Below are 24,071 nucleotides of genomic sequence, written 5' to 3'. Positions count from 1 at the left end.
GCGGTGTTCCAGAAGATGATGCACCAATTATTCAAGGACATCAAGGAAGTCCAATACTTCCAAGATGACATCCTGGTGATGGGCAGAGACATACCAGACCACGACAGGAAGTTGGCAGAAGTCTTGAAGATCCTAGAAGGAAAAGGACTCACGGCTGAATGGTCCAAATGCAAAATAGGGATGGACTCGGTAACCTACCTGGGGCATGAGATAGGGGCGCAAGGCGTAACCCCCAAAGCAGACAACGTCAGAGCGATTTGCGAGGCACCACCCCCCTCCACCAAGGAAGAGGTCAGGTCATTCCTGGGGATGGCAGAGTATTACGGAAAATTTGTGCAGCACTTTGCCTCTAAGACTCATCATATGAGACAGCTAACGAAAGAGAACACGGAATTCAAGTGGTCAGAGGACACACAAAGGGAATTCGAGATCATCAAAAAGGAGGTGGCAGGGGCCATACCCCTTCAAGGGTTCGACCCTCAAGGCAAAACCGTCCTCACAACAGACGCCAGCGACAAGGGACTGGGTGCAGTCCTCATGCAAGACCGAGGGCAAGGTCAGCTGGAGACGATCTGCTTCGCCTCGCGCACACTGAGTGAGACAGAAAGGAAGTACAGTGTGACAGAAAAGGAGATGCTGGCGGTGGTGTGGGCCACCACGCGCTTTCGACAATTCCTGTGGGGCACCAGATTTCAACTACGGACCGACCACAAACCACTACTGAGAGTGCTGACATCGAGTGGCCATGCAGAGGCGACACCCCGGATATCGAAGATGTCGCTAAAGCTCCTAGAGTTTAGGTATGATGTGGAACACATACCAGGCAGCAAAAACAAGGTAGCAGACTACCTGAGCCGAGCGGCGGCTATGGAACCTAGTGAAGAGGACAAGTCATGCACAGAAGAATGGGTGGCACTAATGGAGGATCATGAAAAGGTTATCAGCCTTCAGGAATGGACACAGGCGTATGCAGAGGACCAGACGTTAGAAGAGGTGAAAACTTACATCACTCAAGGATGGCCGGATAAGAGGCGGGTCCGGAAGGAACTCAACCCCTACTTTGAAGTGAGGGAGGAACTCTCCCTGGACAATCAAGGAACATTTGTATATAGAGGAGAGAAAGTTGTCCCTCCAACGAACATCATACCCCGACTGCTGGACATGTTGCACGAAGGGCACCTGGGCATAGGGAAACTCAAACTGAGGTCCAAGCAGAACTATTGGTGGCCGGGAATGGACATAAGAGCGGAACGACATGTAAGAGAGTGCGTGAGGTGCCAAGGCGCAGACAAGACACTCAAACCTCTGCGCCCAGCATTGGGTGCATTCGAAACACCAAAGAACCCCTGGGAAGAGTTGTCTGTCGACATCTTAGGCCCCGTCCTAGACACCCAAGGGGTCCAGAAGTACGTGTGTGTCCTTGTTGACAGGTTCTCGAAATGGCCAGAGATCAAGATAGAGGAAGCCATGGACACTGATACCATAGTGAAATTCCTGGCAGACACTTTTGTGAGGGAAGGCATACCCAAGTCTATCCTCAGTGATAATGGGCCCCAGTTCCGATCGGAAAAGTGGGACAACTTCCTAGGAAGGAACGGCATCCAAGCGAAGCACACATCGATATACCACCCAGCAGGGAACGGTCAAGTCGAACGCTTCAATAGGGTGGTGATGGGGTCGATCCAAGCAGCCATCTCGGACAACAAAGACTGGGAGAAGGACATATGGCACATGTTGTGGGCGTACAGGATCACTCCCACAAGTACAGGATACAGCCCCTTCCAGCTGCTGCGCGGCCGAGAACCGTTCACTCAGGACAACCGGGTGTGGAAGGAAAAGACAGTAGTAAGTGAATGGTCCCCTGCTGTGGTGCGGGCTAACATTGAGAAAGCCAAGGCAGTATACACAAGACATTATAATGCCCGGAGGAACGTGCGAGACACAGAACTCAAAGAAGGAGAATGGGTGAGAGTGAAGCTGCCCACTCTGCAAAGAAAAGGAGAGAGCAAATACAGCAAGCCCCTGCAGGTGAAGGAAATTAAGGGAAGAGCGGCCAGGCTGAGTGACGGCAACATATGGTCACAAGACCGCATGGCCAGATGTAATAAGATCCTTGTTTGGGACTGTGAAAGGGCAGGTGGAGAATCAGGAGAATGCGAGAGCGAGAAGCGAGAACATCAGGAGAACGAGATCACATTGGAAGAAGGAGAGCTAAGACAAGGAGAAGCAAGGAACAGCGAGCAGGAGATAAGAGTCGAGGAGAATGGCGATAACAGAGACAGACAAGGCGAAGAAGAGAACAACACCACCCCTGCGAGACGGACACGGAGTGGTAGAGCTGTGGTGAGGCCAACGAGATTCAGAGACTATGATTTGAGCGACGGACTGTAAGTTGAAATGTTTGTGTGAAAAAAGGGAGATATGTAGAGACGCTCTAGATGTTGCACGGCACGTCGGCGGACGTGACGTGCAGGCGGCCAGGATTGGCTGCGGGTGTTGGGGGCGTGGCTGAGCGCGGAGAGCGCAAAACGACAGCGGGAAGAGCGGGCGCTGGAGCGGAGGCTCGGCGCTCTTTGGGGTTGTTGGAGTTATAACCAATAAAGAAGAGTTAACTACAGCAAGGTCTCAGAGTAGTCATTGGTGCCTGTCTACATCATTACACACACCAAATGGCCAGAGTATTTATCCAAGTCCTGTGAAAAGGTCGACTTCCTTACACAGCTGTTATGTATTATGTTTTACGTACTTTTAGCTAGTCCTCTGTGTTATGTTTAAGGTGAATTTCATGCAACAGGCTTTATAAATTCTGTCCACGGTTTTGTGTGTGAAATTTGAAAAATAAACTATACCGTTTATAATGATATAAAATATGGAATTACATTTCCAGTTTTGAGATACCTTAGGATATATTTGCTTTTACTCCAGTCATTTGAAATGTTTTTTTCTTTAAATTTTTTAACAGTGCTTTACAAACGGGTATCGGCAAAGCTAATCGTTCAACACTCTCATTGTAACCATGAAACCAATTGGCTATGCCACAACTTAACTGTTCTTCCACACTTGTGTTGCTTCTGTGCCTCCCTCTGTGCTGCTTTTGCACCTCCCTCGCTAGTTGTTTCCTGTGCACCATTATTTACCAACATTTGTTTTGGGGAAATATTTTTATTAAGTTTGCAACAAGAAGCAGCATAGACGGCCTCTATTGCCACCAACGTTGTAAATGTGGTAAGTGCACCACATCACCAGTATCTGTTCAGTTGTCCCTTCTCAAACCCACTCATGCCTGCTCGCCCTCCAAGCTCACACTCTTTCTACGTTCTATAGCGATTCATGGATTTATGTCATACTCCTGTATCGTTGCTAACGGCTCCATACCCCATCCCCTTTTTTTCGCATCTCCTTCCTTCATACACCTGTTTCTCTGCCAACATACACCAATCAATGTCCTTCATCCAGGTCTGAATATATGGTGCCTCACAAGCCCCCAGCTCCTGCCTGTGTTTCTTTTAGTCCTTGAAAGTCCCACCATAATTAGTAGCTCAGTATACGTAGGTGGATTGTGGTTGCCCCACACATTGAGTATCGTGGTTTTAATTGTATTGTCTAGGTTTTTGTTGCTGTATACAAGCCCTTTCTTCCGCCCAATAATGCTGAATTCTCGCACAAGACCACACTGTGTACAGAAAGTCTCCCATTCATTGCACCCCCTGCTGCACATGCTGGAACCTGCCATTCCCATTTTGTCCAGGACTTCCCTGGTGTAATACGTTCTATGTGATCTATTCACAGCTGCACCAGACCAAACCCGCCACGTATTGCTGTTTCTCCTGGGGCCTGGAGCGCCTCCTCCCACTCTCCATTCTTGAGTGGGCCCACATCACTCTCACAATAATAAATAATAATAATAATCCACATTTGTATAGCGCACAATCACCCGTTAGGGTCTCTAGGCGCTGGGGGCCGTCGGGAAGATTAAGCAAGCTATTGCCCAGAGTCCCATGGTGCTGGGCTAACCTGCCGCCGGAGCCGGGGATCGAACCCTGATCCCCAGATTCCAGCGTCAGCCGCCCTGGCCGCGGCGCCACACCTCTCCCATCCAATCCATCCTGAGTTTGTTCGGTTCCTCTAGAGAATAGTTTATAATTTTTCTATATATCCGAGAGATCACTTTTTAAGCAGATGGTTCCCCGAGTACTCTGTCGTCCATGGGCGAGGATACTTCAACTGCAGTATCCTTATGAAAGTGGGCCACTTACACCTGCCTTATCTGCAATTTCCAGAATAATTCAGCTTCTGCTAATTGGTATTCCTGCCTATGCGTCTCCAGGGACACCAGGCCATTCATGTCCCAAATGTTCCCTTGAGTAGAAGTTCCTATCGTGCCCCAATACCAAAGCCTTCCTACCTCCCTCAGGACATAGCTATCCCACAGAAGAGCTGATCTTGTCAGTTTCTGTCCCCACCCCTGGTGTCTCGTAGCCTGGTTCCAGACATGGGCTACTGTGAGGGTGTATTTTGGGAGCTGGATCCGTGGTCAGTTTCTGTAGAGAACTGCTTGTACACCCTACTTCCCAAAGTATGTCGGTCTACCCACAATGCTAGCCCTGTTGAAGGTGTGAAGGCCCAATCATTCACCGTTACTAATTGTGCTGCCAAATAATATTTTCTAATATCCGTGAATACAATCCCCCGTCGTACACCCCTCTCGCCAGTTTTACTATCGATATACGAGGTGCTTTCCCATTCCACAGCAAGAACCTCACTTCACAATCTATTTGCCGGAAGAAAGTAGTCCTGGAATTAGCGCCGGCTCGGGTACTAGTTTCTGTTCTGCCTTCTGACTGAGCTCTCTGAAAATCCTAAACATTTCCCTCTGTTTATTTGTAGCATCTGTAATTCTAGCCTCATAATATTCAGACTTTCTGGCCTTTTTATATAGGGTTATCATGGTTTTGTAGCTTGCAAGCCGGCTGGGTAAAGAGATTTGCTCCATAGCCTCTCCGATTGACAGAGGATTTGCTTCCTGCCCCGCAGTTCCTCATTAAACCAGGGGTCCCCCTTGCCCTTATATCTGACTCTTTCCCTCCGGGCCGGTGCTACCTGATCTATAGCCCTAAATAGGTTACCATTGAGGGCTTCACACTCCTGGTCGAGGTTATCTTTTGTAGGTTCATTACGGGAGGTACTGAGCAGGGTGCCTATTAGGTTGTCTGCCTCAATATTGTTCCAGCTGCACACAACTCTCCAACATGGAGGTGGGTGTAACAATTGGTTAGCCAAAGGAAACCAACAGCTGATTAGTGAGTGATCTGACCAGATGCATGGGCTTATGTCTGTGAGGCTAGCCCGTGGCTGAGTAGACCAGATGAGGTCCAGAATGTGGCCTTGGACATGAGTGGGGGACTCAACCAGCTGGTGAAGTTCCAAAGAGCTCATGACTCCCTCGAATTGACTAGCAGGTAGCTCTCTTTGTAGTTTATCGCAGTCTATACCTGCCATTAAAGGCTCGCTCCACGGAGAGGGCCTTTAACAAGGGAGCGGGCGTTTAATGACCCTCATAATGGTCAAAGACCGATATAATTCCTATCCATAAAAAGGGTGACCAATCGGTGCCAAAAAACTATAGGCCCATATCTTGACTGGATGGTGCAGCCAAGCAACGGGCTGATGCCATTGAATAGTTTAGAGAACTGGGCAATACCCAAAAATATCTTATTATCTGTGCTGTATGGTTTAAAAAACAGGGAAAGAGACATTTGACGAATGCCTAAACCTGAGCCTGGTTATCGCTAAATACACTACAGCCAAAAAGGAAAGGACTATATGACATTTATGGACGTATCGGCAGCCTTCGATTGCGCTTCCCATGCCCATCTTTGGAGAATCATGGGAGAGATGGGCATAGATGAAGCAATAATTCTATTTATAAGACAGCTATATTCACAAGCTGCGTCTTGTGTCCGATATGGAACCCAGGGAGAATGCAAAAAGTGGTTTCACAGGGGTGCGTTCTCGCTCCCTTTTTATTCTCAATTTATATGAATGGCTCCAAAGCACCCTTATTAGACTGTACCTTAGATGTCCCCATGGTGAACCAGGTTCGTATCCCCATTCTCCTCCATGCAGACGATGCAGTGGTAATCGCCTAGACTGGCACAGCACTTCAGAAACTCATAGACGTATGAAAAACCTAGAACTACAAGTTAACAAAGCTAAATCTTTTATTTAAGTGACAAGTCAACATACAAAGTAACTTCCATTTTTCACATAGCGGGACGCAAAGTAGAACTGACAGACACCTTCTCCTACCCAGGGGTGTATTTTGATGGAATGTTTCTTGGTCGCATATGGTAGCCAACAGAAGTCTTCTATTGGAGAAAAGCAATTATGCCATACACTCCATCATTAGAAAACTGGGGTCTAAGCCACTGGAGGTAATTAAAAATATCTATACCGCAAAAACCTTTTCCGTAGCCACATACGGGGCAGGGGTGTGAGGTCAGACAAACATAGACGCCCTTCAAAGTATAGAGGACACATTCATGAACAAATGAGTAGCCCGCCCTAGAAGTTGTTAAAACTTTAACTGTCATCTTGAGCTGGATGTCCCTTATATATCTGATCAGATACGCCTAGCGCCAATGCTTTTATCGCATTCAGTATGGAGAAGGGAAACCGTTAACTTCACCCAACATATCATTAGGAATTGCCACCACTTGATCATGTACACATGGTTCCCTGGATCCTTTGTCAAAAATACTCATTTCTTTGGGTTTACAGTTGCTGTTTGAGCATCTAGCCAATTGTCTGACTACCACTAAAATGCTAATTAAAAGTCCGTTCTTAACCAAAATGGACAGAGCAGGATATAAAAGTAATTGCTATAAATTTATGGTGCTAACTTACAAGGCACCCACTATCTCTGATGGGTCAAACTCCTACCTGACGCTTGTGACAAACCCCATCACCGATTTGTATTAGTAAGGTTTTGTTTACTTCTTATTCCATATATGCTGGGTTACCCTATGGGAATGTTTTCCCCTCAGTCCTCGCCGGTTTGTCCGTGTGATGGAGTGTCTCCCCAACCAAATCTGCACATCTGCTTTTGTAAATTTTACGCGGTGCGTCTCAAATGTTTCATCCTTTCCCTTATGAGGAAATATAAATTCAGGCAGTGCCTTCCAGGAATATATTCTTGCAAATGTTGCCTGATCATTTTATTTGCTACTGTGTAGCATCCTATCTTTGCCTCTCACTAATGACCAGGAGATCGCATCAGTAGCTAGGAATAACGGAACCTATGCTGTTCACGCTGGTTGTAATTTTATGCCTTTTATCATGTTTGTATGTTTTTAAGATATTTATATATGATTGAAGTCCTAGGGAGCATTTCCCCCCCCATGGTCTTTTTAAAGGTCCTGAGTTACATTTCTTTTGACTAATCTAATTATTGTAACTCGGAATGATGGTTTTACTGTGAAAATATATGTGAGGTATAGGAGCGCTTGGGGGCCTGTCATTTAGGTCTCTTCAACCCTGTTACAAATTCTGCTCTAAGCAATGGCACTTTAGAAATTGATGACAAATTTTGTATTGTATTTTCATGAGTAGACTCTAATCTTATGGATTATGTAATCATGTTCTGATATTTTGATATATGATGCTTTAGTTGATTTCTCCTAGTGGTAGGAGATTTTAACTACCACTGCGATAAACTACAAAGAGAGCTACCTGCTAGTCAATTCGAGGGAGTCATGAGCTCGTTGGAACTTCACCAGCTGGTTGAGTACCCCACTCATGTCCAAGTCACATTCTGGACCTCATCTGGGCTACTCAGCCAAGGGCTAGCCTCACAGACATCAGCCCATGCGTCTGGTCAGATCACTCACTAATCAGCTGTTGGTTTCCTTTGTCTAACCAATTGTTACACCCACCTCCAGGTTGGAGAGTGGTGCGCAGCTGGAACAATAATGAGGCAGACAACCTAATAGGCACCCTGCTCAGTACCTCCCGTAATGAACCTACAAAAGATAACCTCGACCAGGAGTGTGAAGCCCTCAGTGGTAACCTATTTAGGGCCATAGATCAGGTAGCACCGCCTCGGAGGGAAAGAGTCAGATATAAGGACAAGGGGTACCCCTGGTTTAATGAGGAACTGCGGGGCAGGAAGCAAATCTTCCGTCAATCTGAGAGGCTATGGAGCAAATCTCTTTACCCAGCCGGCTTGCAAGCTACAAAACCATGATAACCCTATATAAAAAGGCCATTCTGGCCAGAAAGTCTGAATATTCTGAGGCTAGAATTACAGATGCTACAAATAAACAGAGGGAAATGTTTAGGATTTTCAGAGAGCTCAGTCAGAAGGCAGAACAGAAACTAGTACCCGAGCCGGCGCTTTACAACAAATTCCAGGAATACTTTCTTCAGAAAGTTAGGGATATTTTAGCCGAGATAGATAACACTCCTACAAATCAAGCAATCCTGGACCAGACTGTAGCACCCTGCACTCCAGACGAGCAACTCTCCTTTTTCCCTAAATTGGACTCCGAGACCCTGCCATGCTTGATGAATCGCGTTCAATCTGGCTCCCCTGCAGATCCTTTCCCCCCCCCCCCCCCCCCCCCCTCCCAAGGAATTTCTGAATGGCCCACCCCGGGATAGAATCATTCCCTGGAGACAGGCCACCTATCCACCAGCATGAAGGAAGCCAGGGTCATTCCCCTGCTGAAGAAACCAGGTGGACATTCTTAAAAACCATAGGCCCATTTCCCAGCACCCTTTTCTGGCAAAAGTCTTGGAGCAACCTGTCCTCAAAACACTTTCAGCCTTTATAGAGGAACACCAGCTACTACAGGGGCGGCAGGCAGGCTTTAGAGCCCACCATAGTACTGAACTGGTGATGTTGGCTGTACTCGATGAGCTCAGAGTGAGGGCTGATAAAGATTTGAGCGCCCTGATTTTGTTAGACCTGTCAGCGGCGTTCAACATGGTCAATCACGACCAACTCTTGTTTCAGATTGCCAATATGGGCATTTGCGGATTGTCTTACCAGTGGCTTGAGTACTTTTTGCTGGGGCGGTCCCACATGTCAAATAGCGGTGCTCTCACCTGTGGTGTCCCTCAGGGCTCAGCCCAGTCCCCCCGCCTGTTTAATGTGTGTCTCCAGCCTTTGGTGGCTGCCCTAGCCTACATGGACTGTCAAGTTTTTTTAATTACGCGGATGATACCCAACTTATTCTGCAGATCAATTACTCCCGGCATGCCCACACTTGTGTGCAAAACATTCTTAGACCCACTGTGAGCTGGATGACAGCCAACTTGTTAAAAGTCAATCCGGACAAAACGGAGGTTCTCGTAATCACCTTCAAAGTCAATCCTTGGAACGTCCTCTTCTGACCTCAAGAGCTCGACACCGCACCTACGCCAGTTCCTGTCGTAAAAAGCCTGGGCATCAAGATTGATGCCAATCTCTCCATGACCAATCAAGTTGCTGCTGTGGTCGGCACTTGTCTGGGCTTACTGAGACAGTTGCAGAAACTTGCCCCTCTTCTCTCACCCACCACTCTACAGATTATCGTGTCGGCCACGATTGTGTCCAGGCTGGACTATGGCAATGGCTTATATATTGGTCTCCCTGAGATACTAATCCACAAGCTGCAGGTGACCCTGAATGATGCAGGTAGGCTGATCTTCAGGCTCCCTAGAAGGGCACAGGCGACCCCTCTGCTGCACTGGCTCCCTGTCAAACAGAGAGCAATGTTTAAGTACCTCTGTCTTGCCCATAAAGCCATCTACAGCCAGGGCCCAGCTTATACCAAAGAGCGCCTGCTGAACTATTTACCGGGACGCACACTTCGATCATCCGAGGCAGTCCTCTTGGCCTACCCACCGGTCAAAACTGCATCTAAAGGTGGCAGAGCTTTTTCTGTTTTAATTCCCCAACTTTAGAACCAACTGCCAGAGAATCTCCGCAAGGAACCCACCCTTCTTCCTTTTAGGAAATGCCTCCAGACTCATTTGTTTAAGGAGGCACTGGACATTGTCTAACTCCTCTGCTTTGGTGCTTCGGGATTGGCAGATGGGTCCTCTCAAGAAGCGCTAAGAGACCTGCAGGTGATTAGGCGCTATACAAATTGTAGTTAGCATAACATAACATATATTACATTGTACTTTTATGATCTGTGTTTTATTTAGAACAAATTAGGTGATTTGACCGTATAGACCGCTATGGAGGGCTATAGAATACTCAATCCAAAGGGGACATAATGTTTTAAATAGTAAAACAGAGGCCTTAGTGAGACCGGGGGTATTTAAATCCCCTCGGCCTCTGTGAGGCCTTTGTTCACAGCAACCGCTGTGAATGACAACATTGGAGTGTTTGACTCCAGGCTTCTACCAGCCATTAGAAGCCAAGATCGCACCATTGTTTTCAATGGAGATCCCAACATTTCAATGTTCTAATATAACATATCTACTTTCTTTACGATAATAATAATTGAACAAAGGGTTTACAAAAAATGAATAACATGTTTCTTATGTAAGTGTTAACAAGATAATGTTACTCTACTTTTTTCAAATATGAATTACAAGTTGATGTGGCTAAAGTGGAAAAATGTTTTGGTGGGAAATATATATATTAAATCTAGCAAAAGGTATAACATGTCTCCATATAATACAACCCATCTTTTACCAATGAAACGAAACAATGAAAAAGAAAAGAAAAAAATGCAAGTATAATCAACATATTCAAAGTTAATCCAGAAATTAAAAACATTGGCTGGATGAACTCATAATATGGTCTTGATACCTAACTGGTGCGTGATGTTCTCTGTGGCCTTCACCCCATGAATTAACAATCGCTCTTGCGATTCTATGCAATGTCCTAACTCTATCTCCTCCTGTTCTTCCACTCACTCTTTGTGCACTTGCTTGGTCACATAGTCCCCTGCTTTCTGGGTTAAACATCTGCATATCATCCATCAACTTGTATCAACTACAGGTGTTTGTCATTCTCTCTTTCTTCTCAGTGTTTTTTCACACTCGTTCTCTTTTTTCTTTTTTGCAGTACAAGGCAAATCTTTTATTTCACCTTATATATTTGCACCAGTTACACATGCAAAATTCTCTACCTTTTACTAGTTACACATCCATTCTGAGTACTCAAGGAAGTTCACTTCTGGAATCGATTTCCACGCTATTCTTGGAGAAACTCTGTCAACTCCATTAAAGCTGAAAACTTCTCCTAACTTAGAAGTAGCCCTAGTAAGACATGTTTCAATAGTGACTGAACCCTGTTCCAATTTGAGGAAGAGCTTAAGACGCACATCGTTAAATTACATTACATCATGATGCATTGTAAGTCCACTTCTGCTCTCAGAACACATTTGGCCTGACAGTCACGCTTTAAAAATATCTTTGTCTTTGACCCAATACAGTGCTCTGCAGCCTTATGGCTAGGTTTGAGCCATACCATAGACCTATTTACTACATTATTTCTGACTGTCATTAATCTGGTTGATGCTGAGCTTTCGGACAATGTTGTCTAATTATTGTTCTATAGAGAGGTTTGCCTCTCCAGACCCAGAAGGCTCTTGTTGAACCACTGCCCAAATAGTGTGCAGTCTGTCAGTACCACATTTATGCTGTTTTCTGCTGCCAGCTGCACAGTGGATCTATTTCTTACTGTCTCAACCATAATTACATTCATCACTGACACTATTCTGGAATGATGGTTTGCTTTTACCAAGTTTTTAGACCGAGCATATATGATTGCTGCTTTTTATGAATCTGGTGTATGCCTAGTGTTCCAGTTCTCGCAATGTTTCCAGTTGTACAATTGTTTTAGGTTTTAAAGCGTAACTGCTTCTTTTTGTGCACCACTTCTTTTACAACACTTCTAGGAAACTCTCAGAGCCATGCGAACAATTGATGACCGGATAGTTCATGGACTGAACACCACAATACCCACCGTGTCCTTCGCAGGCCAAATTGACGCCAGCCAAACATGTAAACAGCTCTACGATTCGGTAAATGTTGATGTTCTAAATGATCTTCCAGGAGGTATTTTCTGCTTTGTGCTTATGTTTTACCTATTCTAGTTCCGGGGGGGGGGGTCAGTCTTGGTCATAGTGCACCAGTCTCCTACACCTCTTGTAGCAGTAAGTGTGCCTTTATAGGCAATGATCTGACCAACATTTTAAATGGTTATTTATACATTAGGTAGACCTGGTAATCCTCAGCATTTGTGTCTATTACATATAAAATTCTAGAATGATTCTGTTGGGAAGGCTTATTAACAAAAACTTTACACACACAAAAAATTTAGAAAACCAACTTTTTGGTAAGGGATCAAATATTCTCCCCCCTTAAACAGGATATGTTGTGACTTTCAACAAAACACCACGTGGCCAAAAACAAAACAATTTTTATGATTTTTAAGACAACATTTTATATAAGGGTGTTCGACAAGGTGAGATCGACGCAGTGCTCGTGAAAGTGAGGTCACAACAAAAGACAAATGTATAACATTTAACACATCAATAAGAGCCTGTTAACAGTTTTACAAAGTTTGTCAAATGTGCCAAGTTGTCAACTCCTTGTTTAGCCCCGTGACAATCAGTCTACATAAAGCTCATATCTTAATTCATTGTTGACGTTTTGACCCATGTATGCTTTGGATTCAATCTTCAGCAGGACAGCAAGCAAGGGCTACAGCCTAGAAAACCACATAATGGTGAGAAGAGGTATTATTATAAGGCCTTGTTCTGGTAGGCATGCATAAATTGAGCCATCTGCTGTTTTGTATTCCCGGTCAATATACCTAGAATATAGACCACGCACAAGCTTATGATTAAGTGCGTTGCAGCTCCATTAATCGTAAGTTTGAGTGTAGTTCACAGATGTTTTCCATGGCCATTACTACCCTGCACTTGGAAGGTTACTCCTAAAATGTTGGTTTCCAATGTGGAATGGATGGGAAGCAACACCAGGTTTAATGAATATGTAAGTGAAAAATTAAAATCTTTAAATGTGCGAATGCACCATTCTTGTGGAACATCCACAAGAATAAATGAGCTAAAAATGTACATTAACATGTTAACATTTTTCCACTCAGTGGAACATCCGTGCGAGAGGATTTTTGGGCAGAAGAATGAAGTATTCTGATGGATTTGGGGAATCCCCTGAAAGTCTGTAATTTACTTCAGGTCTTTTGAGGAAACGACTAAGACGAATAACCATTTTTAAACAGCATTGCTTTGTGGATTGGACACTACTTTGTTTTGGTCTTGCCTGTAGACTGCTTTTATTTGTTGGCCATGGAAGACCGAACGTGGAAATAAATACCAATATTTAAAGTCTGCTTTGGGATAGCCAATTGCTTACCCTTGGTTGGCTTATTTATTCTCGTTTTCTTGCTTCGTACTCAATGGTATTCCTCTTTTTTTCCCCTGTGACTGTCCCTCCCATGGAGCATAGCTTCTTTATCTAGGTAGCTATTTTTACCTTTTCCTTCAGCACTCCGTGTGAGTGCATGTTTTAGTGTTGCTTTCTCCCCCATGAGCAAATTCCCTACTGAAATTGCTCCTATGCTCAGTTTATTTTTGTGTTCAAACAGTCTTTATTTTCATACAGGAAAAGAAACAAAAAGAAGGGAAAAACCAGGTAACAGTGATATCCCATGCACTCTAGATGTTTTACATTTGGAAGACGCAAAAATGTTGGTCATTAGGTTTAAACATGATCACCAGAGATAACGAGATCTGCGTCCAAAGGGCCATAGAAAATATTTTCATGTTGTGTACTCTGGGACCAGATACAAACGGAGTGTAAACTGGCACAGCGTATGGCTCCTAGGAGAAGAGAGTAGGGGAAAGTAGATATAGGGGGTAAAGCAAAGAATGAAACAGAAAGAAAGAGATTATAGAGGATAGAGAGTAAAGTGCCACTGGATTATTCCTCACCCAACCCGGTTGAACCGACATACGTGTTATACGTGCCCAGATGGGGGAAATCTCAGCCAAACCTGAACATAGGGTCAGGGTGAGTAGTCTAATCAGGGGGGTTTGATTTCTTGAAGGTAGTTTTCTAAAGCATACCACAGTCGCCAGCGACCAGTAGAGGTTTGCATTCTGGTATATAGCATGTTATCTGCACCCCGGAGTAAGCACAGTAGGTTCCACCATTTGTCAAAGGAGCTTGGAGTTGTCGTTTCCCAGTCAGTGAGTATGGATTTAGTTCCCAGAGCAATGAGGAGGTCCATAAGTGATGCAATATTGTCAGTAATCTCAGCTGAGAGGGGACTAGCGTGGAAGCCCAGGTCTGTCATTAAGAAGGTAATTTCTATGTTTAATCCTGAGATCTTCTTTAGCAGTGTTTGTATCCTCAACCACAACAGGTGAGCCATTTTGCTAGTGAAAAACATGTTTTCTAGGTCAGCTATGCCCTCCTCACACCTCCAACAAAGATCCAAGTCTCTGAGACCCAATTTGTGAATCTGGACCGAGTTCAGTAGGTGCTAGGGATTGACAAGAATCTGGATTGTGCAAGTGCTGGTGTGTTTTTCCCGGTAAAGAGGGATTGCCAAATGTTACTCCATCTCTTGTCAGTGAAGTCTAGCGTTAATGTGGACTGTAGGTGCGGGTCCCACTCCCATGTAAAGAGTTGCAAGGTGGAGGTAATGGGTGAATCCAGGAGCTTGTACAAACACGAGGCAGTGCAGCCCTCTCTTTTGAGTTTTGCCAGAAGCCGGGTAGGTCTGGTTAATGTGGAGACCCCAACTTACTTTTACGTAAGTTTGGTAGATCGAACCTCTGCTGCAAGGATGAAAATGGGGTGGGATTGTATGCGAACCTAGGTCTGATATCGTAAAAGGTTTTTGGTACCGGAGGTAATCCGGAAGGTTTATACCACCTGACAATATATTCTTCAGCATTTTCGTAGACTTCTCAGTCTTTTATCTCTCCACAAATGATGGTTCTGTGTATCGTTTTAAAGAAGGATGGAGAGAGGTTAACTGGCAGCATGCTTGTGATGAAGTTAATCAGAGGAGCAATCATCATCTTAATGGTGCCCATGTGCCCCTACCAAGTGATGTTTTTTGGGGACCAGGAGCTGAGTAGTTCTTTGAATTTTGTAATATTTTCTTTCATTGATCTCAATAGATTGTTTTAGGTCCACTCTGAACCACACTCCAAGATATGCTTACTGTGTTTTTTACCACTACCAGCTAATCTGTTACTTCTCCTGCCCTCACTTCACTGTGCCCCTGCACTTTCATTGTTGCTTCTCACATCTTCTCCCCATCCCTCTTGAGTGACTTGCTTTATGCTTTATTTATCTTTGTAATTTCAATACCCTTGCACTGATCCAGCTCCTTCATGACCTCTGCTGCTGCCACAGTTCATACCACCAGTCCCTTGCCGAACTCTCCTACCCACTAACTGCCTCCATTTAATTTTTTTGTTTTTTCCCAAAAAGTACATTTTGGAGGGCTCAGCAGATTTACCTGGTCTGTCGCTCCATTGTCCAGCCTGAGTCAAAAGAAGGAAACCTAATTGGAAAAATCATTTTAGTACCATTCGACATTTAAAAAAATTTCATCAGTGTGTGTATGTATATTTATATGTATGTATGTATGTATGTATGTATGTATGTATATATTATATATCTATCAACATGGGTGTGACCATCTCATTTCAGGCATGCTCCCTCTCATACCAACCCATAAAAAGGTTGGCTTAAGAGGGAGCAAATATGGCTCCCGTTGCTGTTCCTCTTTTTGGATAGTACAACTCACCCTGATACAGGAAATAGTTGAAATGCATTATTTCTTAATGTTATGTAACATTTCTAACAGCATCTCTACATGTCCCAAAAACGTGCTGATTTGAATGAAAAAGTAGTACTTCAAAGCATTTAATACCATCCTCATGACTTATAATAGTGTACAGACTTTTCACATGTATGCATGGACACCACACAGTATGTAACCTCCCATGAGATCCCAGAGAGTTTCTTAATCAGGTCTTTGGAGTCCTTGATATATAAGGCTACATTACTAACCATTGGTGATAAAAAATAAATCAATGGATTCCGAGAGTCTTTCAGTACATGATCAATACCCGATATTATAGGTCTACATGGTGGCATGAAGCCACCTTCATGAATCTTAAGCAAAAAGTATATTAGTGTAAACTGGTTCATTAAATCCACAAAAATCACCTCTTCTTAATCCAACAATCCATCATTAAACCATTTTCTAAAAACATTGCTCTTACGTTTCTTATAGTCAGTAAGCACAGTGTCCTTACTGATAATGATAAATGTAAAGCAATGTATATGTATAAATATCCATAAGAAATTTCATAGGTCAATTAGAAAATGGTTTAATGAAGGATTGTTGGATCAAGAAGAGGTAATTTGTTTGGATGTACTTCAGAACATCAGACCTGATTTTGTCAGCTGGTGAAATCACTTTGGATATGAGTTGCATTGCGGCCTGGACTCGTTTTCCAAATCCTCAGCCATGGCACATGGGACACATGTAATGCTCCCCTCTCTTGCCTCCTCCAACATCCTACTTTCTCCACCATCTTCCCTCCTGCCCTTGCTATGCAGCAGCCCTCCTGCTCATGACCTGTTCAGAGCAGGTGGTAAATGTGAGCGATAATACCCACAGGAAAGGAAATATCCTGCATAATTCTACTCAGTAAAACCAGGTCTGCCTTGTTCTTTCTCATTCTGTCGGGATGAACTTGTAATTCAGTGGTACCGATAGGGTGTTAGCTCCTAGTAAAAGTTGAACGGGTGCGGATTTACCACCTACCAGTACTGTGTATTTGGAACAGACAGTGGCTGTAAGTAGGCGGGAAGCAGTATATCCAGGGTTGGAATGCCCTGTCAGTCTTTGCTTACGCACAAGCACACTTGTTTAAGGGTATTTATTAACTCCTCTCCAACAGGTTGGAAACTTACTCCTGACAAAAGGCAGAAATAAAATGGGAAAAGGATATAGAGAAAGTTAATTTACAATTGTTCAGCCTATTTTTCACATTGACAAATGTACGTGTGCATGAGAAAATGTATATCACAAATGTTTGCTAGTAGTATGGTTTCCAGACCTGCTATTCTAAACCCTTTTTAATTCCTAAAAGTTGTAAATCTGCTCTAATGCAACAACATATACTTGTGAGTTCATTTAAGTGGCATTCTTTTTGTAGTAAAAAAAATGGAATTCATCTCTTCTTTGACTAACTGATGCGTCCGAGAACTGATATCTAAAGTTGCACAATAGTTATGCAAAACAATTTTTCAAACTGGCCTTTTTTGTGTACATTTTATTTGGAGGGCCTTTGCCAATCTTGGATTCATGTTTCCGCATGCATTATAACAATCTGGGAGCATTCTAGCTTAAAAACAATAGATTCCGCCAACATGTATACATGTTTTTAGACTGGAACCACTGTTATTGTTGCAAGTTGATCTCAGAACTTTCTTTCTTTGCTTGGAGTATTTACCTAAATAGAAAGGCTTTTGTAACACTGAATCGTATATAGAAGTTTGTACTTGGTGACTTAAAATCATTTTTCGGAGTTCACATTTCCATACTTTGGTACTATACTCTGGCAGCCAAAGATTATGTGCTGCAGTGGTTGGGGGTACTTGCCCGCTGAACAAAATTAACTTGAATACCTGTTGGCCTTGACCCTAAATAATACAACTTGGGCATCAGGTGATAGAAATTCGGAACCCCTGCAAGTACTGGGTGACTAGACGAGGGACATATTGGGTAGCTGACTTCTTTTTACATCAAACATAACAGTTGTAAGGTGATTTGTCCAGAATCACTTTATATTTTTTGTCACGAACCACAAGCCTGGCTTAGAAACCAGATCTCCAGGATAAAAGATAAAACAACTTGGCTACTAGACCAAGTTTCCTCCCTTATTTACTTTATATTATGCTATGTTGTTGCAGAAGAAGTACATTCTTCTGTGTTTTTGATTTTATCTGAACTACAATACAGTTAATAAACTTTGTTCTGGGTTCCATTTTTTTATTTTTCTGTGCTAACTGAGTGACTGGCAGACAGACTCAGTATCTACATTGAGAAATGCATAGTTGTGTTGCCATTTGTACGTAGAAAGATTATCTAAACAATATTGCGGTTATAAAACTCTTTGTACTTTCAGGAGCCAAGAAAATAAAGAAATCTGTGTGTTTGCGCATTCATCATAACTCACTTAAATGTGATCAAGTAGAGAACGGTCATGCTACATACATAAAACTGAATTTTCCCACGAAACCCAGGCTTTTGATGTTAAGAGAAATGCTTTTATGTTGGAAGGGGTGCTTTTTGAGATTTATGGTGCAACTGCTGTCATACAATGGTCTTTATTTCAGCATGTACCTTTGTTGAAAACCTTTATTCTACAATTCAACAATGCAAATACCTCTTCGCTCCTAATTTAATCTGGAGGCATAGTTTGTTTATAGACTATTAGAGATTGCAGATAAACATTTTGCACTGGTTTGTAAATACAGGACAAACACAAATGTGCATGATAAATTCTTACTTGTAGGCTCAGAACCTGAAACCAGTTGTAGCTGAATGCACATCCCGCTGTGATGCTTTATCATTTGTTGGTGAACTCCGAACTGATGGTACAATAGTTTGTTTTACATTTGAAAAGTAATATTTACCAAAATAGCATACGTTTGGGAATGCTTACTCAAAACTAGATTATCCCCTATTCAGAAGCTTATCTGTAAGTGTTTTATCAATTTCCTAACTGATTAATACATGATTTTCAGTCTGATTGTTTCTTCATTTCGAAAGTTTCAAATGCCAATTTGAGGTACGCCGACCACACCCCTCTCTCGGCCCCCACTCCCTAATGGAGCTTTCTTCCCATAGCTTGTTAGTTCAGTGTCCATCCATGTATATGGTATTGGTGCTACAATAAATGCTATTGCCACCAATGAGACATCTCTTATATATTGGAGTAAACAGAAAAATATTCATATAAACAATTTTGAATGTAATGATCAGATTCCATTAGGTGAGAAGAGATGTAGGAACTCCTCAGCTAATTCTTGTTAAAATGACACCAGAAACTTCAGATAAGATCACAAGAAACAAATTCCCTTCTGGAAACAATAACTTTAAGACCTTTTCAGAATACAGACCAAAATATGACTGCAATTCCAATTCCAATCTCACTATAGTTGAAATAAAAAATATTAAATCTCAAGTATTAGTCACTGATAAGGCAACACTATCGTCGCCTAAAGGAATCTTTCATATAAAAGTGGGCAGGAAACAGAAATCCATGGGGGCGATAAAGAATTTTAGGTACAAATCATTTTTTTACCCTGTTTTGCTATCAAGCAGTCATGTGGTGGAAATAAGAAAAACTATATAAGTGACTTGAAATGATGCCTAGACTGACTTAAGATGTATTTAAAATGGGATTTATGAGGTAATGGTAGTTGGTATCTGAACCATAAATTAACAGGATTATGTTGCTTTCTTTTCCTCAGTTGATAGATGCTCACCGGAACAGGGAAAAGGCCATAAAGAACTGCATTGCACAGACTTCCACAGTAGTAAATAAGCTCCGGGATGAGCGACTAAAGGAAGCTGATGACTTAGCATTAATTAAACAGCTCAGAAAAGAGCAGACAAAGGTATGTATCATCAGGCACCTGTCCTGTCTTTTGCTCTTGCGCATTGAGACTTCCACACTGAGGAGGCTACAGATGGGTTTAACGACTAAGGGAGGGATGTCTCTTGAGCGTATTCTTGTTGATTCTATGGAAAGATAGACATTGAATAACCTGTTAGACCACTCTGAAAGTCAGAAGCCTGCCATGAATCTTGTTGAAGCACAGAATCTCCTTGTTATTCATAGCAAGGGATGTTCTTGACTCAAACTAGGGATGCTTGTTTACAAGCTATACATTTTTCTGGACTTCTGAAAGGTATATGTAGATGTTGTAAAAGGTATATTGGGAGGAACCCTTTGTTGAAAAGGGAATGGGTCTGTATGTCGGCAAAAATAAAAAATTCCCCTTTCCTTATTTTTATGAGACTGACGTCTTGAGGAACTCTTGGGTCAAAGAACTATTCTGAGTGGGGCTTAGACTTTCATTCAGATTAGCAAATTTACATATCATACAGTTTTGCTAATTTTACAAATGATGAACAACAGGATAAAAGGAAAAAAATATGTCGACGCGGCGTTTCGGTGAAAGAGATAGTCACCTTCTTCAGGACACTTTTTTTCATTTAAAAACAGTCTGAATAAAACAGATATTAAAACACTTACTACAAAAACTGCCATATTGCACTCACTTTCACCGAAATGCCGCGTCGACATATTTTTTTCCTTTTACGAATTTTCTCTGTATGAATTGTTTTAAGATGTTATTGTTTTTATGATTAAAATAATGTTTTTAACAATACAACTAGAAAAGCTTTATAAATAAAAATATAGTATCCATCTCTCTGTTCTCTCTGCCCTTATTGTATCCTGTTGATCATCATTTGTAAAATTAGCAAAACTGTATGATATGTAAATTTGTTAATCCGAATGAAACTCTAAGCCCCACTCAGAAAAGTTCTTTGACACAAGAGTTCCTCAAGACGTCAGTCTCATAAACATAAGGAAAAGGGAAATTTTGATTTTTGCCGATATGTAGATGTTGCCCACAAATCGCTGCCATTATCTTAATTTGTTCTTCTGCCTCCATATCATTTAAGAGGTCATCTGGACCCCCACGCAGGTAATCGAAAATCTATGGCCCATCGGCCCATGTTGTACGATTTCCTTGATCGATGTAACTCTTCTTGTATGATGATGTGAAAAAGTCACCTCAAGCAAACTGCTTCTGATAAAATAATTCGGGTTGAGCAGATTTCTTGGAATCTTTCAGACTGGTTCCTTGGTTTCCTTTCAAGCCTCATTAATATTTTAAATGGATGGCCTGGAGGTAGCACTCTTCCCATACAGGTTTCCTGGTTCCAGAAATGCTTCGGAGACTTTCCACTGTAGTTTGTTTTAAGCTCCAGATTTCATTCCGCACCGCCTTGTTGCACGCAGGTGCCATTTATTTCTCACCACTTGCTACGTATGTTTAGTTCACCAGTTAGCCTGCACCTTTTTAAATAGTATTCCTCAGTCATGCATGATGTTGGTTTCCATAAATGTTCCTGCTGTTACTATGCAGAGTTCTTTCAAACTGACAGGAAAGGTTTTTTTTGTCCTGGAGGATCAAAAACCATATTCTAAACAGAAGCACTTTGTGGGTCTCATTGAGGGAAGCAGAGGGCTATTGTGATGATCTCCTATGTATTGAGTTCTACCTGGGCATCTTATGAGGTAATCCGAATGATAATGCATCCAGATGATGCATCCAGAGTCTAGAACACTAATTTATTTTGTAACTCCTCTTGGTGCGTATCGTTATTGCCGGATGCCGTTCGGCTTAGCATCGGCCTATACGGTTTTCCAGAGTGTTATGCAGAAAATCTTTCAAGGAATGTAAAATGTGTTGTGCTTTCAACACGATGTATTGGTGGTGGGAAAATCTAGAGTATTGTTCCAAATTTGTCTCCAACTTCGTTGATGTGGTTGAACCTTTGGGGATTTTTTTGAAAAATGGGGAGGAGCATGTGTGGGGAGCAAATTGTGATACTGCATTTACTACTATTAAACAGTCTCCTGCTGCACCTACATTGGGGCATTTTGATGTCACTAAAAAGACTACTTGGACAACTGATGCCAGTAATGTGGGTTTGGGCGCTGTTTTGATGCAAAAAGTGTATGAATTGTCATATTCAGCCATTGTAAAGGATGCATAGGCTTGCTGTTGGAGCTTGAACCATTGCAGGTACTATTTTTGGGGTTTACCCTTTATACTTAAGACTGATCACAAGCCTTTGTTACATATGTTTAAGTGTGGTAGAAGACTTGAAGGCAGTGTAACTTCCCGCATTTCTAGGTGGTTGTTATCAATAACTGACCTCAATTTTAGTGTGGAATTTATCAGAGGAAACAGAAATGTGGTGGCTGATTTGTCTATCACGTTTGTTTTCTTCTCAGACAACTTGGTTGCCAGTCCTGTTGCTGGAGAGTTAGCTTTGGGACAAATGGAGTGGAAAGATGCTATTCTTAATTATGACAAATACAAGCGATTTAAGGTTCTGATTAGCAACGGATGGCAGGACTTGAGTGCTCTTGATGAGTCCTTGAAGCGATATCTTGTGGTCAGAGATTAATTGAGTGTTCATGGGGATAAGGTCTTGCGATGTACCGCATCATGCCTCCAAGGATGTTGAGGAGTAGAATTATGAGGATTGTTCATGAAGGTTATCTGGGAAGGAGTTTAATGGAGTAAAGGTTGAGACCGTCTTTTTGGTGGCCAGTTATGGACAAGGAGGTTGAGAGAGTAGTCCGTGACTGTGTTGCTTTTGACCATAACGACAAATGCAAGGTGTTTAGGCAACCGCCGTTGGAGCATATAGAACTTACTACTCGTCCATGGGAGAGAATGGCTTTGGATTTTGTCAGTCCTGTGGATAGGTTGGGTGTGAGAGACAGATTTTTGGCAGTTCTTGTGGATTACCATAGCAAGTGGTTTGTGGTTAAGTCTATGAAAGAGATCACGAGTTGGAGTGTAGTGGAATTTTTGAAGGGAGAGTTCTTGGAAGAAGGAATTCTCAAGGTGCTAGTTTATGATAACGGTTTACAACTTGTTCCACTGTCATTACAAGTTTCCTTTAGGGGTTTGGCATTATACATGATAGAGTAGCATTATTTAGGGCGCAGGCCAATGGTTTAGTGGAGAGGTTCAACAGAATCATCATGGAGAATATCCATTTGTCGTTGGCCAGTATCTTGCATGGAAGAATGAGTTGGACAAAATGATTTGGGCTCAAAGGGTCACGCCACATTCTGTGACGGCAGTGTCTCAAGGTTAGGGAACCTGCAACAAAGGAATCACCTGTGTGGTTGTGTAAAGAAAATAAAGTGTGGGTAGATCGTGGTTGTATGCCTGCAAAGGCAATGGAGTCCCAGAAGCGAAATAAGATGATTTATGACAATAAGAAAGTAGTCAAGAAGTTAGATTTGAGTTGAGGTAACTGAGTGGTGAAAAGGAAGTCTGGTCTTGTAAAAAAGGATAAAGTACGTTTTCCTCAACAGTTGGTTATGTTAAGTGAAACTTATAGAGCGCACTGACACCGGAGGTTTCTTGGCGCTGAGTGACAGAGTGAGTGAGTGTAAGGTCTGAGGAGGCAAAGTTAGCCTATTGAGGGGAAGAGGAGGGTTTTAAGCAGTTTCCTGAAATGAAGGAGGGTAGGGCTGGATTTGATGGAGAGAGGGAGAGGGTTCCAGAAAGCAGGGGCTAGGTGGGCAAAGCGACGGCCACCGAATTTCTTGGTTTTGGCTATGGGGGCGACTAACAGATGGAGATGGGCTGATCGGAGGTTGCGCGTAGGTCGGTGTGGGGTGATGAGTGTGTTCAGAAAGACGGGGCTAGCGCAGTGGAGATCTTTGAACGTAAGGCAACCCAATTTGAAGGCCGCCCTTTGTTCTATGGGCAACCAGTGGAGTCTATGGAGCAAGGGTTTTGCCGATTGCCACTTGGGAGTTTTGTAGATGAGCCTGGTTCTGTACTACCTGAAGGCGACGTGACAATGATTGCGGGAGTCCATAGTACAGGGAGTTGGAGAAGTCCAGGCGGGATAGTACCAGAGAGAGGATAACCTGGACCAGTGCGGCATAAGGCAGTAGGCGGCTGACGTTACAGATTTTCCGAAGCTGGTGCATACAAGAGGAGATCACAGCGCTCACTTGGGCTTTGAGGGAGAGCTCGGCATCGATGATCACACCCAGACTTTTCACCCATTTAACCGGGACTGGGGGAGGGCCTAGCTCAACGGGCCAGAACTGCGGGCCCCAGTGGGCAGGGCTGGATCCAGGGAGGAGAATCTCGGTTTTCCCAGGATTTAATTTTAGTTGGTTGTAATTCATCCACTGTTGGATGTGGATCATGGTGGCATGGAA

General features: G+C 43.0%; 1 protein-coding gene across 1 annotated transcript in view; it reads left to right on the top strand.

The window, feature by feature from the left end:
- MIX23 (mitochondrial matrix import factor 23) overlaps positions 1–24,071 on the top strand; it is a 49,821-nt gene that overhangs the window by 12,963 nt on the left and 12,787 nt on the right. Inside the window, exons 2-3 of the mRNA XM_078656632.1 lie at positions 11,901–12,026; positions 19,543–19,689. Of these exons, the coding sequence (XP_078512758.1) occupies positions 11,901–12,026; positions 19,543–19,689 (273 nt within the window). The remainder of the gene's footprint in view (positions 1–11,900; positions 12,027–19,542; positions 19,690–24,071) is intronic.

Source organism: Lissotriton helveticus, chromosome 8, assembly GCF_964261635.1.
Source record: "Lissotriton helveticus chromosome 8, aLisHel1.1, whole genome shotgun sequence".
NCBI classification, from domain to species: Eukaryota; Metazoa; Chordata; class Amphibia; order Caudata; family Salamandridae; genus Lissotriton; species Lissotriton helveticus.
Note: the sequence above shows the minus strand (reverse complement) of the source record. Positions and strands in the feature narration are given on the sequence as shown.